Raw genomic sequence first — 17,740 nt, 5'->3', positions numbered from 1 at the left:
TCCGACTCTGTCTAGAAAAACTGTGCATTTCTCAACAGACTGGACTTTTAATGTGGCCAATGTTATTACTGAAAAATATAGGAAAACATGCAAGAAAAATCACAGTGCAAAAGAGCTGCAAAGCAAAGAAAAGACGAAAGAGGAAAAAGAAAACAGCTTTCAGGATGTTTAGAAACAGCCTAGTGTTTTTTGAAGATTTTTTTTGAAGCCAGGTTTTTCCTGTTTTGAGTTGGTTTTACCCACCACGCAACCTTCCAAGGCCAGAGACAGAGAGCAGTCTGGACTGACAACCGCACAATCCCGGCTGTAGAGGAGAGAATTAAAATCTAGAACCGACTGACATCAGATTTATGTTTTGCAACTTAAAAAAACATACAGAAAACACGTAAGGTAATTGCTACAAACCTACAGGCACAGTCCTGGGACCCTGCGCATCCACGCAATCCTGTAATTTATGGTCAATACAGCATAACGCTGCGAGGACAGGAGGAACAGAGGACACAACAGAATTCAGGAGCAGATTTCCACTGTAAAAAAGGAATCTAAACCGGAGGGAACCAACTTTTCAGAAAAAAACAACCCAGGAAACTTATAATAGTAGTATTAATTCCTTTTATGACATGATGTCATTGCCAGTTGGGTTATACCTATTAAAAAGATCAAAAAGGACTCATGCCTACACACATTGTTAAAATTAAAACAATGACAGAGACAATTACTATTTTTCATTCCTTCTGTAAATATTATTACAAGCTGCTTTTTCACAAAACATTTACAAACTATGAAGGGAGCTCCACTGCTCCTGGTAAACGAACACAATTAAAACAATTTCTGTTTCAAAACAGAAGAGAATAATTTGATCTTTTTTTTAACCTCAAATCATGTTTAACTTTGTCTAAATAAAGTACTTTGGAACCTCTGGAGAAAAGGCTGCTCATTTACTCAAAATAAATCTCTGCTGTGATCTCCTCCAGAAGATACTACTTACATGAACTCTCTTAAATAAGAGGCACTCATGCTGATCATGTGTACAGCATCATCTCATTAAAAATAATCAAGAATCCCTAGGCAAACATTTGCACTTGAAATTATAAAATCTCAATGTTTCATAGCACTGCAAGATTTCCTACCATTCATTCATATTTTATTTTTGAGGATGCTTCAGTACACACAAACTATTTACCAGTCAAAGGGGTTTTCAAACTAGAATGGCTAGTATCAGCTTCTTCCTCAAAATAGTTTTTATTTCATTTTCAGTAAATCATCCAAGCTTTCATTTGTTAAATTTTATCAAATTCAGAAATACAGATATCAGTGAAAAGCCTGTACTTGCTACATGCTGTTGCATTAGAAAAAAAAAACAACGGTATTTTACTAAAACCTGTAATTCTTTTAAAGCATCATATAGTAAATCCACTCTTTATGAATACACGAGGAATTGTGCCGAACAGGCATCAAAACATTACTCTGGAGGAAGCACAGCTCCCGATGCTAAAACTGAGCGTGAAGCAGGGCCGCAAGCTTGCCGAGCCTCATTCGGCACACGAGCCCAACAGGACTGCCTGGCAAACCTGAAACTGAATTAAGGATTTAAGGCTGTACAGAGACCACCTCCAGCTCGGCAACCTAAATAAATTCCCTTTCTTTTGCTTTTCTGTGCAATTATCTGTGTGTTACACATCCGTCTGAACATGCGGAAATGACACTGTAATCCACTTTGGTATCAGGATTAGCGAATTCAGACACCCAGGAGAAATAAAGGCATTAACGTTACTTTGAATGTAGACCGAATTGAAGTAGATTAATGCTACTCAGGGAATAAATAGTCCTGTTGTCAAACACAGTTACTACTACACTGGTATCAGTACTTGACAGTCAGAAAGGGGGAGGGGGTGCGAGGAGGGGCGGGCAATTTATTGGACAGGAAATTTTTCATTATGCTGATACTGATAATTTATCTTAACAAATTAACGAATAAATTTTAACTTTAATAAATTAATAAATTGCTTATACCCACAAATAAACTTTACACCCCTGTTTCGGCATGCAATCTGTATTTTAATCTCCAAAAGCTTTCCATAACATAATTTAAGTGTGTCTTTTCACAATATATTTTTCGCTACACAGAGACACTGGGAGCCAACAGACCTATGCTGAAAACAGCTTCACACTTCTGTCTCACCTCCCCAGCTTGACTTTAATTTTTTCTATGTCTTTTCACTCTTAAATATAGCAAGGATACAAACACAAGGCTAAGGTTACAAAATCAAAAGCATCAGACAATATAAAAGTTCAAAAGATTCCAAAAAGTGATGTCCATCCTAAAATAGATATGATAAAGCACAGTAAGACGAAGTAACGGCATGAATTTCAGGGTTAGGAAGAAGTCACAGAATATCGAATTTCTTAAAAAGAAAAATTAAATCTTCTGAAAATTCTGAAAACCCTATCTCCATTCAAGGCAAAGTCCTTTCTGTAGTGTCTCATAACACATTAAATCAAGGTTTTAAACAACATGGTGTGCTCCTGTTTCTCCCTACACTTGCAAATGAATGAGTAAGTAGCAATATGAAGCAGCTGTATCTTATGGTAGAGGATTTACAGGCTTTTACACTATATATATTTTTTTTTTAAGTAAAAATTATGATGTAGCAATTATAACAATATCACCAAGTACAAAGTAAACGCCACCAGTCACACCCGTGTCTTCCACATTTCCAGGCGACATCCCTGGCTTCCCTCGCCCCCATGCGCCAGACTTGGCTCCTCCGCTGCGCTTCCACTCTCATCCACAAAGTGAAGTTTCCAGTACGAGCATTATCTAATAAAAACATAAATTATCCAGATAGAAAACGTACCGCAGTATGCGCTCTGTTCCACATGTTAAGAATTACGAGGTGGTGACCTTCGCATCAAACTACAAAAAAGTGGAATGCTAACCAAATCCTCCCCGAGTATATAGCAGACAGCCAAGAAATATCCGAGTGTATCATCTGAAGATGAATGATAATTACAGAAGTTTAAAACAATTTACCAAGGCATTCTATTCGACAAACACAGCAATCACTAGTTGCTTATGTTAACTCAATATTTCTTCATTTATTTGCATTTAATTTCCACCTATTCACAACCACGAGCTATTACTCACATAAAAGCTATTTCAAAAGCTGATGTCTTGCTGCAAGCTGCTCCTCTATTCAACCAAAGCAGCAAGGACACAGAGGTTTTCTTCAAAGCATGAAAATCAGAGCGAAACCTTTACAATCCTTTTCAAAGTCTAGAACGCATTTGCATGACAAAATTTAACAATTACAAGGACTTGGAATTTTTTTTTTATTTCATTATGAATGAAGAATGAAGCAGAGAATCATTTCCAGATGGTGTCCTGGTTTGGTTTGGTTTGTCAGCTCTACAGGGTTTGGAAGGTTTAGTTGCTTGATCCTGGAGTGCTAACAATACAGAGAGCCTTTTTTCCAAACCAAAATTAAATACATACCTTCCTCCTACCCTCCCTAACCTTTTACCACGGCACTCTACACACCCCTCCTTGCTCAGTCCCCCAAAAGTTATCAGGAAAGTTTCTGGTTTAGTTTTGCCTTGTACAAAATGCAGCCCCTTGCAAAGCAATGAAAAAAGAACCTATAACTTGAACGACCTATTGTATCTTTGTGTTTTATTTGCAAAGAGATACAGTCATCTTTAATCTGGATAATTAAAAAGGTAATTTCAGCCATAACACCTGCCCCCTACTCTAATCTGTCATTTTATAGGGGAAATTTCAGTGCTCCTCTCGCTTAAAACAAACAAAAGACCCCTGAAACATAGGAGACTCATACAATAAAGCTATCAAATGCATAAAGTGTAGAAGTAGTGAATTAGATTTTTACGTGTTTCTTGCTGAAAGAGTGGAATAAGACGAGCGGTTTCCACAGCGTCAATGCCATTTTAAGTTTACAACTTGCAAAGTTAGTTTAAGAGTTTGGCATGTCCTGTTCAAGCACCAAAACAGACCTGAAAGATGGATGGAAGAAAAATAAAAACCCAAACCAAACAGAACACCACAAAAAACCCCAACTCTGCATGATTCAACTGCTGACAAAGCCCTAATGTAAACATATGTATCAGTTAAAAAAAAAAAACAACAAAGTGCTCTGAACATTTATGCCATCTCTACGAAGAGAGAAGGCACCCACTAACCTTGGGCATGGTAGGCTTTTGCAACAAACACAAGTTTGAAGAGGATCTTCCAGCTGCTTGCAACAGCTTTGAGTCTCAGAAATATTTGATGGGTGGCAGCTCTCTCTTTTGAAGGAACCTGCCTCTTCTAAGGTCAGCACTAACCAGAACCGACCCCAAGCCCTGGTTAGGTTTCCACAGTGTTCTCATAGAATCATAGAATACTTTGGGTTGGGAGGGACCTTTAAATGTCATCTAGTCCAACCCCGATGCCGTGGGCAGGGACATCTTCAACTAGATCAGGTTGCTCAGAGCCCCGTCCAACCTGACCTTGAATGTTCCCAGGGATGGGGCATCTACCACCTCTCTGGGCAACCTGTGCCAGTGTTTCACCACCCTCATTGTAAAAAATTTCTTCCTTATATCTAGTCTAAATCTACCCTCTTTTAGTTTAAAACCATTCCCCCTTGTCCTGTCGCAACAGGCCCTACTAAAAAGTTTCTCCCCATCTTTCTTATAAGCACCCTTTAAGTACTGAAAGGTTCTCCTTTACCTCTGCAGATCATAGTCAATCGAAATGCCACCAGATTTAAGGACTACTTTTTAGAAACACAAGTTTTGGGCAAAAATAAATCTCTGCTATCAGGCTTAAGGGTCTTTTTACATCTCTCTGTGTATTAAATGCTAATAAGCAAAGCCCCAATTTGTGTTTTGTGAACACAAATAGTTAAACAACAATTTTAATTTTAGATCTGTTTTGTCCTGTACATGCTTCACTCTCGTATAACCAGTCCCACTCAATGATTGTTGCTGAAGTTCAATCCCAGCAGCTCAGGCAGCTGCTCCAGCAGCAGCAGGGCAAGGAGGCACCTCTTGGCAATGCCCTTTTCACACCAAAGCCAGTGAGAATGAGCCCCTGAAGGACAAATCCTTTAAGATTGGCATACAATGATCACCCGCCTTTAAAACTGGCAAGTTTTAAAACACAATTATTCTTTACCTCAAACAGTGTAGTTATATATACGCAGGCATAAGCAGCAAATCTGCCGTAAGAAATATCCACCTCAGCACTTTTGCTATGCCGGCACCACTGTTTGCTGAATCCCTGCAATCCCAGGGATTCATTTCAAGGATCCAGTTCACACTACAGCCCCAGAAATAGTTGCACTAACATGACTATTAGCAAGGCAAACCTCAGCGGAGAGATGGGGCAAACAGCCAAGGAAGGAACCTCAAGTTCTTCAGCTGCAACACCAAACCCACACGGTACGTACTGACGTTGTTAGTGCTTGAGGGATGTCAAGCGTTCAATACAGAACGGACCACTGTATATCCAGTAGTAATCACTCATTAACTACCACTGAGCTGCCAGCATTGTGGAAAGTGGTAGGTTCCACCCCGAATTTGCTACGTGAAGAGATGCGCTGGCATGCAATAGGGGTGGCACAGTGCAATCCGACTTCCCGAAACCAGCATAATGCAGCTGGACATGCAGAAATTCAGAAATCATCACACAGCACATTGCAAGAAAGATGACTGCTAAAAACAGTACTTACCAAGTGGTGCAGCTGACAAAATATACAGTCCATCAGGCAGTTCTTAAGCCTTATGCTCATTTACTCATTGCTTTGTGCTTCTCTGGAAGCATACAAGACCCTTTCAACGTAAATAAATCACGTTTGCAACCCCCTTGAGGCATTTACGCATGACGTAGACAGTGCTGTAGACCAGTACTAGTGAAAATGAGACCTGGGTTCCCATTTTTTCTCTCAACTTTATCTCCCCTGTAGATAAACCGTGTTTTGCTTAGTCTCCAACTCATTTGTTCTATAGCCTCCTGAATAGCTGCATTTAAGAAAAACATCCTTATTAAGAAGTTATTGTTCCACCTGTTCTGAAGATAAACATTAGAGAAGGTGCAAAAAAGAGTCCATATGTCCTGCCTGCTAAAAATTTTCCAGATAAAGTACTCATGAGAATAAATGCATTTCAGCAGGGCTCTGGCAACAACATCTGTATGAAATACCTGTTTTCTTTAGCATTGAATTTCAAAATTATAATTAAATTGCTGCTTCTGGAACATCTTGCTACCATTTTTTGTTTTCAGGTTGATTTCATTTAATCTCAGATAAAACAGATCGGTTACAAGACAGGGACAGGGGAAGAGGGATGATCCCCCCAGGGTGGCAGGACCCGCAGGACTGTCACAGCTGCACGGGAACACGCCACCCTCTGCCTCCCACGTGCAACAGCAGATCGACTTTATTTTATTTCAGCCTCTCACAACGCACATGTAATGACTATTTTCTGAGCAAAATACTTGACTATATACTCTGGGATCAGCATTAAAATTTCAGCCTTTGAGGAAAAATAAAGGAGTGCCATAAGAAAGCTCCATACTGACAGCACAAGCACGAGATTGGATTTCAAAATTTCAAAGTGCACAGAAATTTCTGCCAGCTGCAGACACTGTTCCTGGGAAATGACACTCTTGACACTGCACCCTCACACAGGAGTAGCAGCAAACGTGACGCTCTGTTCATAAAGAAAGAAATACTTTCCAATTTCTGAAGGCAGGGAACACTGATCTCTCTCTCAAAATTCTCACAAAATACTCACCAAAATTCTCACGTAAACCACAACATTAAAGGCTCTATCAGCAGAGAGAGCTGGATAGAGTTGGGGAAAACCCACGGGGATTATTATACCAGAAAATACTGAAATTGCACAGCGCAGCCAGCCTCCTGCGAGGAGCACGATTAGCACGTTAGTTTAATTCCCACGCATCGCTCCAGCCCACCTGCATTCCCGCAGTGTCAGACAGCGGCCCTTTCTTCGTGTATTAATTTTACATGCTCCTCTCCTGCAGGCAGGCAGGGAGCTAACGAGCAGTCCCCCAGGCTTAGTCTGCAGAAGAAAACTGGCAGCAGGACCACAGCTGTTGCCTTATAAGATCTTCATATGAGAAGGCAGAGGAGCTGCCCCACACTAGCCGTTGAGATGGTTTTAGAGGGTTTTATTTATTTATGTTGAAGCAGCCCTTTCAGACAGTAAACTGCTGCCTTACCGTTGCAGAAGTTATGAGCGCATGATGGTGTAGTGAAAAGGTCTTACATCAGTCAGCCAGAGCTGTGCCAAATTCTTCAGATCCATCTCCTGGTGGTTGTTTACTGATGGTGCAGCAGATTTTTAGATTCACGAACCATTTTTTTCACCGTTCATTTCACCAAGTCTTTGTGAAAGACTAGCAACTGGTTGGCTTACATAGCTTTCATTGGTGAGATTCTAATCTGCATTCAAAAAAGGCTCACTTCGATATTCAGAAGATAAAACCCAGACTATTTCACTTAGTCTGAAGTATGCCAACCTAGATGGCATATTCTGCACAAAAACTTCAGAACAGAAAACAATGCGTGGAAATAGCACTAACCAGCTGGAAACACTTCCAGGACCAACAGGGTACCACACAGCCATGGAGAGCACACAAGGTCCCAAGACAACAGTGACCTCAAAATGTTCCTACAACAACTTTCCCTTCCAGGTATTCAAAACTTCATGGGAAAACAAGTGTAACCCATGCACAGCAGCAAGAAACACATTAGATAAGGCAATTATCTTCTCCATCTGGACAGAGAGACACCTACTGAAGAAGGAGCAAGCCATGAAAATCCATCCAACCGTTCATGAAAGCCCAGGCTAATCTCCGGGTGGGGGAAAGGGAGTCATGTTTTACCACACAGGTGGGTGCAGCCAGCTCAGAGAGCCCAAGGGATGGACCATGGGCCTGGTGGCAGCAGAGGGGCAACCAAGACCCTCTCCTCTCAACGAGCAGGATCAGCTCAACCGCGTTTGTAACCCTCCTGAATACACAGAACTAAGCCACTAGGCTGTAGGATGAGTCAGTTTGACAGATCCTCGCTGAAAATAAAGTGGGTTCTCACGAGCTTGCTCTGCAACCCTAGGCCTGATATGGCAGGAGCACGTGCCCAGAAAAGGACCTCCTCCTTGCACAGCAGCCAGTCACAAGGTTGGATGTGCCGTCATCTGCCACTGCATCTAACCACAATCTGTGTCTGAATCCGATCTCAAAGTGACTTGCTCCCTGCTTCACTGGAGTAAATCTGAAACTATATTCAGTATGATTGCAAGTAAAGATGTACTTTGCACCTTCTATTTTCATTAAATTAAAACAAGAACTTCTAAAACCTAGTTTCTCACTTCAATATCTGGATAGGACAATTTTATGAACAGTTTATAAACCAAAAAAGTCATCAATTGTAGCGCACTGCCTATGTTTTAAGAGATATAAAATACAACAGCACCGTAACACCTACAGATGCTGTAGCAGAAGTAAACGCTACCACTTTACTTAGAAACTGCACCCTCACCAGTCACATCTCGTTCTACAACTCATTAGGATTCCTTCAGCACTTGTCCCTTCAAATCAAAAATAGGCGCCAGACACCAATTAGTAACAGGCTTATAAGTTTATCAACTTAAAACACCCACTTTTGGAGGAGAAATGATTTGTTCAAACATCTGGAGTTCCCGAACTAAGTGGGACAGTAGAGGGAAAAATGAACAAGGCAGGACTGTACGATCTGTACTCTCTTTTTGTATCCAGTTATATGGATACAGGGAACCTGCACTCACTTCATATTGCATCAAGTCCCAGAAAGTAAAATAAACTTCATTTAAAACTGTCTGATTATCTAGCATTTAATCTGCTTTATTACCTGAGATTCGAACTATTTATAAAAAAAAAAAAGTCCTTGTGCTAAGGATTTCGCTTTATTTTAGGTATTTACCATCTTTGCCATGTCTGGGAAGGTTCACCGCAGAGATTACACGTACGTTAACACCTGGATCAGCATCCCCATTATCAGCAGAAGAGACTTTCCAGATTTAAATCTATATTCAAAAAAAAGACACATTTCTACATTGTACTTCTGCACTGTGACATTTTTAACGCACACGATTAGAGGAGGAGCAAAAGCAATGATCGAAAGTGAGGAATTCCATGAACTGCCCTCAGATGAGCTGCAGTAACAGCAGACCTGGCTGCACGCTGCTCTAACCACGCGTCTTTCTGGGTAAGAACATATTGAGCAAAGGAAACAGCAAAAAAAGCTGAGCACATTGCCATTTTCTTGGGATTTGCCTAGACAGAACCAAAAACCAACACCACATTTTGCATGGAGCAAGAGGTTCTGTTCCAATTTCACAAATCCCGTTATTTATTAACACCTTCGTTCCAGTAGATTTTTTATTCTAAACACAACCTAGCCCCAAAAAGCCACATTTATGCTTTCAAAGACGCTTAATTTTCCTTTCACTAAGGCACCACTATATTTCCCTGTCCTTGGAGAGTTTTATCTGGGATTATACATATGTACCAAAACACAGCTGTTCCACACTTCTTTTCTCCTTTATTTTTTTCACATAGAAAAACCTGCCTCTATCAGCCACCCAATTAGCTGCTCACTATCAAAAGACTGCTTTGGCCTTTCATCTTCTTGAAAACTGGATTCAAGTGAGAGGGTGTCATGGAAACTGTGTCTCGGGTCATTTCCTGTTTCAGTTTTTAGTCACCAAAAATAAAATTGTAATAACAATAATACTGGGTTTTTTTCTGATTAAAAAAAAGAATACTTGTTATCCCAGTCTGCAAAGCATGCAGTAGCTTAAAAAAATATATTATTCTTCATGAGAAATCTTCATCTGACAAACTAGGAACCTGATTTTCAATTCAATGTTCAACTAACTCTCCCCTAAAGAAACTAAAGATCAAATATGAAGAACACAAAACCTGCAGCAGATATGCAATGAAATTAATGAAAAAAAAAGTTTAAAAAAAAATATCTCTAGCTTTCAGAACACATATGCTTTTTACAGTTTGCAGTACTACTGTACAGCATACACTATGTGTGTTTCTCTACGCATTTCACTAAGCAAGTAGGATAGAAAAGCATTAGATAATTATACAGGGGATTGCTATCAAACCACAGAAGTTTCAGGTGCTTTATCTACTCCAAATACCTCCTTTTAGAAACCAACAACCTCAATCTCAATTACCTCTTGCTTTTGCAAAAGCAGTTCAAAGCTTGCTGAATGTCATTATTACAAAAGAGTTGCACTTGACTGGTAAAGCCACAAAAAACCTTATGAAAGACACCAAATTCATACACATGACAAATTTCAACCAGCTGCTTGAGGTTACAGGTAACATTGCATTCCAAGCCCACGTGCATGGAAAGCCTAGTGAAAGGTGAGATTTGCAGTGACGCAGCAGGTATTTTTGTTTATTCATCTGAAACTAGCAAGATGTTAACATGAACCTTTATCCTGAGCCCACATGCAATGTGCTAAAATAAAGCAGACTACTCGGGTGATTGCTGGGAACTCCCTGCTCTGCGCTCCTGATGAAGTTCCTGCCAATATTAATCTGAAATGACTTAATTCCCACAAGTTCTGAACTAAAAACTTGCACACCACCTTGCAACGTACAGTTCTTATCTGTGAGATCAATCTCAATCCGACTGATCATTTTAATAATGGCATGGTTTTGAGGAACTGTAATCAGGAGAAACGTGGAGCAGGGACACTCTATGATAGAAAACTACCAATTTATCTGTATCCACATTACTGGGGGAATGGCTAATTTCTGAGTCCAGCAATCGGTGCTGCCATCTCCAGTTTCTGAACCCTGCAGGACACAACTCCTCATTTCTTTTTTAAATTAACACAGTACAACCACATGCTCTCAGAAACTCCACGTTCATTCTACCTAATGAAGCAAGACCAGTACTCAAAACTAAAAAATATGGGAAAGCTCATGAGCTAGGAAGCTTTTATCCTTGAGATGGGTGGTAAATAAGGTAATTTAAAAAAAAAAAAAAAAAATTAGTCAATGACTTAGGGACTCCTTAGTCCATTGCCAGATTTTCTTCTGTTTTGATGAAAAAATAGGGAGAGAGAAACAGATGCCGTAAGGTTCCACATACACCCACACCCTTGTTAAACACAGGGTTAAATGGGGGGCTAAGAGGGAAAGACAGATAGCCTCATGTTAGAGAAAGAATTAAATCAATGATTTTGGAAGTAACTATCACTTCTGTGAGATCTTTTCTTTGGAAGAGGAGATCAAGGAAAGTGAGCAGCACCTGAAATGCATCAGTTTAGAAGCACACCTGGAAAGGGATTATGCCCTCATCCAAAAATTAACAGGCTGGTTGTTCATTTTGGTTTTATACAGAGAAAAATTATGTGCTTGTGCTGGGGCTGCTGGCAAAAAGGTGTTGAGTGATTTGACTCAAAAAGCTTTTTTCAATTCTTAAGACGAAATTCTCAATCACAGCAATGATGCCGACGCGTAATATCTCGGTTTGTCCTAAGACAAGGAGTGCTTTCAAGTCATACAGGAACATGGAGAGAGCCCAGCCCCCTGCCTTTCACCCCTGATTCACTTTAACTTTGGCCATGCATGTTCCTCTTGCAACATTTTCCAATTTAATACCTTCATATCTTTTTGAAGGCACCTGGGTGTAACTCAGTCCTCAGCTTTCGCTTCCAGCCACTGCACAACCAACTGCTTTACCCTTCGGGGGAACCTGCAGACACTCAACTCAAGCCAGACACAGACCTGCTTTTGCTCTTTCTTGACATGATGGAGTCTCCAGCTGTGACCGCAGCTAAAAACCACCGGCAAATACGAGGAATCGGATGAAGACAGGCGGCTGGGGTCCAAGGCAAGAAGCAGAGGTGAGGTACACCTCAACAGTTACTGCTATCAACACACATCTCTTTGGAGGTACCCAACCACCAGCAGCCCCTGGCTCGTCCTCATCTGGCTGTTTTCTTAGAAATACGTGAGCAGCATTTGCACAGCAACCAGCATGAAATAACTCAATACACAGATTACACCTACCTTTCCCACCAGGGACAGACCATCTGACCAAATTAGAAACCCTACTCCAGAGGACCCCAATCGCATCTGTCCAGCTTTATCATCCTAATTAAAAGCGTGGTGCTTTTTTTTGCCCCCTTTTTTTTTTTTTTTTAAATAATCTTCTCTGTGAATCTTCACTCAGATCTTTCCAAACTGGAATACGTTTTCTGGGGTCCTTGCAACAGGACTAAGATGAAGCTCTCTCTGCTGGTAACCCCACAGAGCACATGAATTACTAGCAACCGCAAAAGGAAATGTCTTTATCAGAGAACTTTATCATGATTTTTTTGTTGCAGTTTAGTTCTTTTTGCTAGTGGAAACTTAATTAGTTGTCCACTAGATTCTTGTTCTCATGAAGACGTTTGCCAGGTCAAACTGACTATATCTGTGACCTTGCAGCCTTATTTTTTGAGAAAGAAAACCTTTTTCTCACCAAGAATCTGTGGTGTACCACAGACAAGAAAAAAAAAGCCAAAATCCCGCTGAGGGATTAAATAGACGAAGAAAGATAACATCAGATCTCAATTAAAAAAAAAAAAAAAAAAAAAAATCAAATGCTATTCTGGTAAGTGGCCATTACAGACAAACCTGATCTGTGGACCAAACCAGAAATAAAGGGACTACCTGGGCTGAGAAAAGTTGTCTCGGTTTCCCTGGGCTGGGAAGCCGCTATTGTTGACGCAGACCCACTTGTGCTGCCAGGGTAGTGCAGAGCTCATTGCAAATGCAAAGCCCCAGCTGGGGGTAGGAAGAACTAAATGTGCTAAATGCTCGGCTGGTGAGTGCCCATACCAATCGCCCCGCGTCGGGGAGCGGGGTTTCCTCCCCCACTCCCATCTCTCTCCCCATTATTCTCCATTCAAGCTGAAAGCGAGAAGGTCTTTTCCTCTGCCGCTCGGTGTCAGCCAGACTTGGGAAGCTCCGCAGGAATTGCTGAGCGATCCAGAAACGCACAAAAGCCTCCTTCCACAAAGCGCCCTTTCATCTAGGCAGTGTGTCTATTAAATACGTCCTGTTAATGTGCATACATTTTTATAAAGAGATTATAAAGTGAAGACTCAGTCACTAACTCAACTACACAATAAGATTTTTAAGTCTATTACTAGAAAATCGAGGTTTAAAATGAGTAGCTTGGAATGCTTCACAACTCCTCTGCAGTAATACTCAAACAGGTCTGGTACCCGCAACGACAGCTGAAGGCGTACTTTGTATGTTTTAATGCTTTAATTTCTTTATTTGGCGACACGCAGGAATCTCAGACCAAGACCACTCCGCATTCGGCATCGTTCAGGGATAAAACAGAAAGGACGATTCAAAGCCCTGACAGTGTACGTGCACCAAACATGATGCTCAGAGGACAGCAGCATCTCCGCTCCGAAGGGTTAGCAAGTTCAAAAAAAAAAAAAAAGAAAAAGAAAAGTGTTTGATCGGATCCTGCTCTTCCATTGTGGTGTCAGGATGAACTGGTGAGCTGCCATTCCTGAGCATTTGCTCCTGCTCTCATCAAAACCAAAACAGTGAACAGCCACTTTATCTGCTTTCTCCATTATACCACTTTCTACATCTTTTTCCTCCCCTTCCTTTGCCCACAGGGGCTCAGCGTCTTCCAAGATTTTGAATAACTAAGTCAGGTAGATATAAATTCTTGCTAGCCCTGTGAGAAAGCAAGTTATTTTCTGCCCACCGAAAGGCAAAAAAAAAAAAAGAATGTCTTTTTTCTTTCTGCATCAAAGCAAGGCCACAAGTTGACAATCTTCACCAGCATGGGTATGGCTGTACGCCAGCTTCACATACCGGCCTTTGCAGGATCTGCAGCTAGCCACACTGCCAGCCCGCAGACTTACTATAGCAAGGTTTTAATATTTTAAATATATTTTTGGACAGGCAATCAGACTTAGGGCCCAATGCTAACACTGGCTCTAACCTTATTTCAGAGCAAGAATCCCAAAAAGGCCGTAAATCGGTTTCCAGTATTAAAATGAAATGCCATCTCCTAGCAGCAGTGGCAAAAACCCAGTCCAGCTCCTCGTTGCGGACACAGCAGAAGAGCGGACGGTTGCAAAACTGCTGGGTTTTGCCATATAGACAGTGCCCTGGAGATCTCCAGGTCTACACGTTCGCAGCCCTAGGCATCCATCCGGCTCCCTGCCAGTCCCTCAGGGACATCTTCTATCAAGCGCAAAATTTCAGGGGATCTGTTACAATCGTGTTATTTCTTGTGCTGACCGGAGACATGTGTCCCCCTGCCATACCAGAGCCGTGAACCGACCACCTCAGTCCCACGCACGTCACGCGGAGGAAGGCTAAGTGCTCGTCCGATGCCGACGGGCAGGGAAATTGCTTCCAGCACGCTGGTGGTACTGGAAAGCAAGGAGACAGGGAACTGCAAAAACGACACAAAACAAGCAAGCAAGAGCTCAGGAAACGGTGGAGCGATGCTGGAAGGCAGCAGAAACCCAGCTCTGCTGCACCTTTGGTCTGCACGAGAGAGCCTAAAGTACAACTTCATGGGAACACCCTACGTTTCCCAATGGGTCAAGGTTTGGGGTCAAAAGCCTTGAACACACAGTAACATTTTTTTGTATCAAAGCTGCACCACGATATTGATTAATAAAAGTAGGTGAGAATCTGGAATAAGCCTGACCTCACTATATGTGCATCTAAGCAAAGCAGCTCTCATCTAACGTGGCTCAGAAGAGACAACAGCTTTCACTACATTTTCAAAGAATCCCACAACAATGCATTTCTCTACTAAAATTTTTAATGACTGTGTTATCCCTTTCTAGCTGCTTAGTTTTCCTCCTCCTCTTTAGCATGAATTTGCAGGCTCTAATAAATCATCCAGACGACACACTCGAAGCAGAGAGCACACTCAGCAGGTCTTACTTTTCAAATGAGCCTTCACATAGCAGCTCTGCATTCATTTCGTCCTGCTCCAGGTCTTCTTGCCTTCTCAAAATAGCTGCTGCACCTCTGCTCCTCCAAGAGAAATCCACCATTTCAGACACTGAAAACCATGGCAATGTATGTTGGGTTTCATTTATTTTTGGAAGCTGACTTTCTATTCTTGGATACGTTTGAAAAAGCATCATTTGAATGTCTGAGGTTGCAATTACCAGAACGTGTTTTTTTAAATGTATTTCTAGACTTACAATCAACAACTTACTGAATAAATACATAAATATGAAGGGGGAGGCAAAATTACATTTACGTGACATGGTGAATCAGTATTTTAAAATTCATTAGATTCAATTTCTTACCAAACAGAAACAAATGACTAGTCATTTCTATTAAGCTGGTTATCTACTATTATGGTAACGTTGGAGCTATTTTAATTTTGGCTTTGCATCCAGTAGTTTTAATGGAAATACAGTATCATCAGTATGTCATTACCTAAAATGTTAAAAACTGAACACAATTTTTGAAATAAAATCCCTCAGTCCCAGCAGCGAGCCCAGCACAGCACCGGTACCTCCGCCAAGAACAGCTGGATCTTCAGCTAACTGATTTTAACAACTTCAAGATCATCAAGCATATCCCTCAGAGCAGCTACCGAAATCACCTAGGGCTACGTAAAATACAACAGCAGCAGAATTCAAGGGGAAGACCCAGAAAATTATAATTTAAAATGATAGTTTCGTTTCAAAAATAAAAACTGAAAAAGCAAAATAGACTTTATTTTTTCCCGAATTACACTACTGAGCAGTAACTTACAAGAGAAGGTAGGCTACTTAAGTGACCCTAGCTTTGTATTTGCGACCTCGACATTGGTGAAGCTAATCTTAAGCCAAAAAAGTTTGAAAAGTTTGCAATTTTCATCCTCCTCCTGCAATGTATTTGAATATTAAATTTTTTCCAATTTTTTTTTTTTTTTTTTAAATCATGACCTTCTACAAGCAAGACACAAGAGACTGTGTATCCAGGAAAAACATTTTCTAATTTTAATCTAACAGATCAAAGACTGAAATTTACAGTTTAAAAACAGATGCCTGACCACTGCTGGATGATGTGACAAACGAGCCGACCTCAGTGCTTATTCCTGTCTTCCTGCCTGCACCAGAAGGTGCAGTTTTCCCTATAAATTGTTTTCTGTAGCTGAACTCCACCAAGCCAGACCACGGGAATAAATCTGGCATCACACCTGGCAGTCCTGGATAGCCACTGGGAAAATAAATGAAAGACAACTAAGAAATTCACATTACACATGATTCTTTGGGCAAACAATATGCCCAAGGAAGTCTAACTACCTAGACCGCAGTTATAGCATATTTAAATTAAATATCCTTTCCTTGTTAAAATTGTGAAATATATTATCCTCAAATTAAATATCCTTTCATTTTATATCCTTCGTATGCCTTCCATACAACACAAAAATTCTGTCCGTAAAATGTTGGTTTGGCCTCTCTCAAATACACCGGTCCACGAGGGCTTGACCATGCCAGCTGTTGTCAGCTGGGAGCTGAACCTGCGACCACGCACCCCCTTCAGCCTCCACCGCCCACGACACACTGAACTGCAATTCAGGATCCACTGAGTTGAAGTAGCCCTTCCTCCTCCATTTTACACTCCTTGCAATGGGGAGAGATCCTGCTTCTTTCTCTTCCTCCAAACGATGTTAAAATCAAAAGTCAGAAACCCTGTATGACTTCTGTATTGGAAAAAACAAGGGAAAATAACATGCTAGTTCACTAGCAAAACAATAAAAACATCCTGAAAACAACCTCCTTCTGGACCAATCTTCCATCAGCATATGCCCACATGTTGATTTGCAATGGACAGGCTACCACTGAAAGCAAACACTTCAGGCAAGCTTAATTTTGCTCCCACGAAGCACACGCCTCTAGCCATACCAAGGTGGCTGTTGCAGAGTATTCCCAAAAAGTGCTCCTCACCTGAGGCTTGCCAACATGTACAACATCTCAGCATCTACTTCACCCTGAAAACCATCACACGACGGCTTTTTCTCTTCCTTGCTGTTTCAAGGCAAAATAGTACTAGTGCAAGTCAAACACAACCGGTCTCTGACGAGGACTTGAGCTTCCTCCTGTTCCCAAAGCAGCAGCCAGGTTTGGGATGCATCGGTGACCTGAACCGTCCCGCACCGCAGCACCTGATACACAGCGGACATGGAATGGTCTCTGGCCAGGAACAGCTCTGCCATCACCGCTGGCCACGCTGTCATCCAGATGCTGCCGAACACCTCTCCCTGCGGCTGTAGCATCCTTCGACCGGTTTTCACACCCAGCTGCCACCAGGTGGTAAGGGGGAAGGAGAGGAGACGATGATCGGCCACAAGCATGCAGTGATCACACAGCTGACCTTCCTGGTGCTAACATGGCTTCTGGGAAAGAACTGGTGAAGACTGCTGCTTATTTGGCTAAAACCAAGATATTTTGCTAACTTGCCATTCACTTTGATATCAAAAAAGGAAAGTCTGCTATGATAAAATCTTACGCTCCTGACCCACACAATTTGGGGTTCCTTCATTTTCCAACAAATAAAAGGCAGAGAGCCCTCCTGGCTCTCCACGTGATCTTCCCACGGGCTGGTGAGCCCTTTCCAGCCTTGGCTCCAAGCCTGGACTTGCTCCAGGCAAACGGGCTCCCACTATAGCTA

The 17,740-nt window shown here is 41.5% G+C and overlaps 1 protein-coding gene across 1 annotated transcript in view; it reads right to left on the bottom strand.

Annotated features, from left to right (window-relative positions):
• The window catches only part of CACHD1 (cache domain containing 1), a gene marked incomplete at its 3' end in the record, with an annotated part of 92,157 nt that extends 74,812 nt beyond the window's left edge, over positions 1-17,345 (bottom strand). Inside the window, exon 1 of the mRNA XM_009583628.1 lies at positions 17,235-17,345. Within this exon, the coding sequence (XP_009581923.1) occupies positions 17,235-17,345 (111 nt within the window). The remainder of the gene's footprint in view (positions 1-17,234) is intronic.
• Between the last annotated feature and the right edge of the window lie 395 nt (positions 17,346-17,740).

Source organism: Fulmarus glacialis, unplaced genomic scaffold (genome assembly GCF_000690835.1).
Source record: "Fulmarus glacialis isolate BGI_N327 unplaced genomic scaffold, ASM69083v1 scaffold6588, whole genome shotgun sequence".
NCBI lineage: Eukaryota > Metazoa > Chordata > Aves > Procellariiformes > Procellariidae > Fulmarus > Fulmarus glacialis.
Note: the sequence above shows the minus strand (reverse complement) of the source record. Positions and strands in the feature narration are given on the sequence as shown.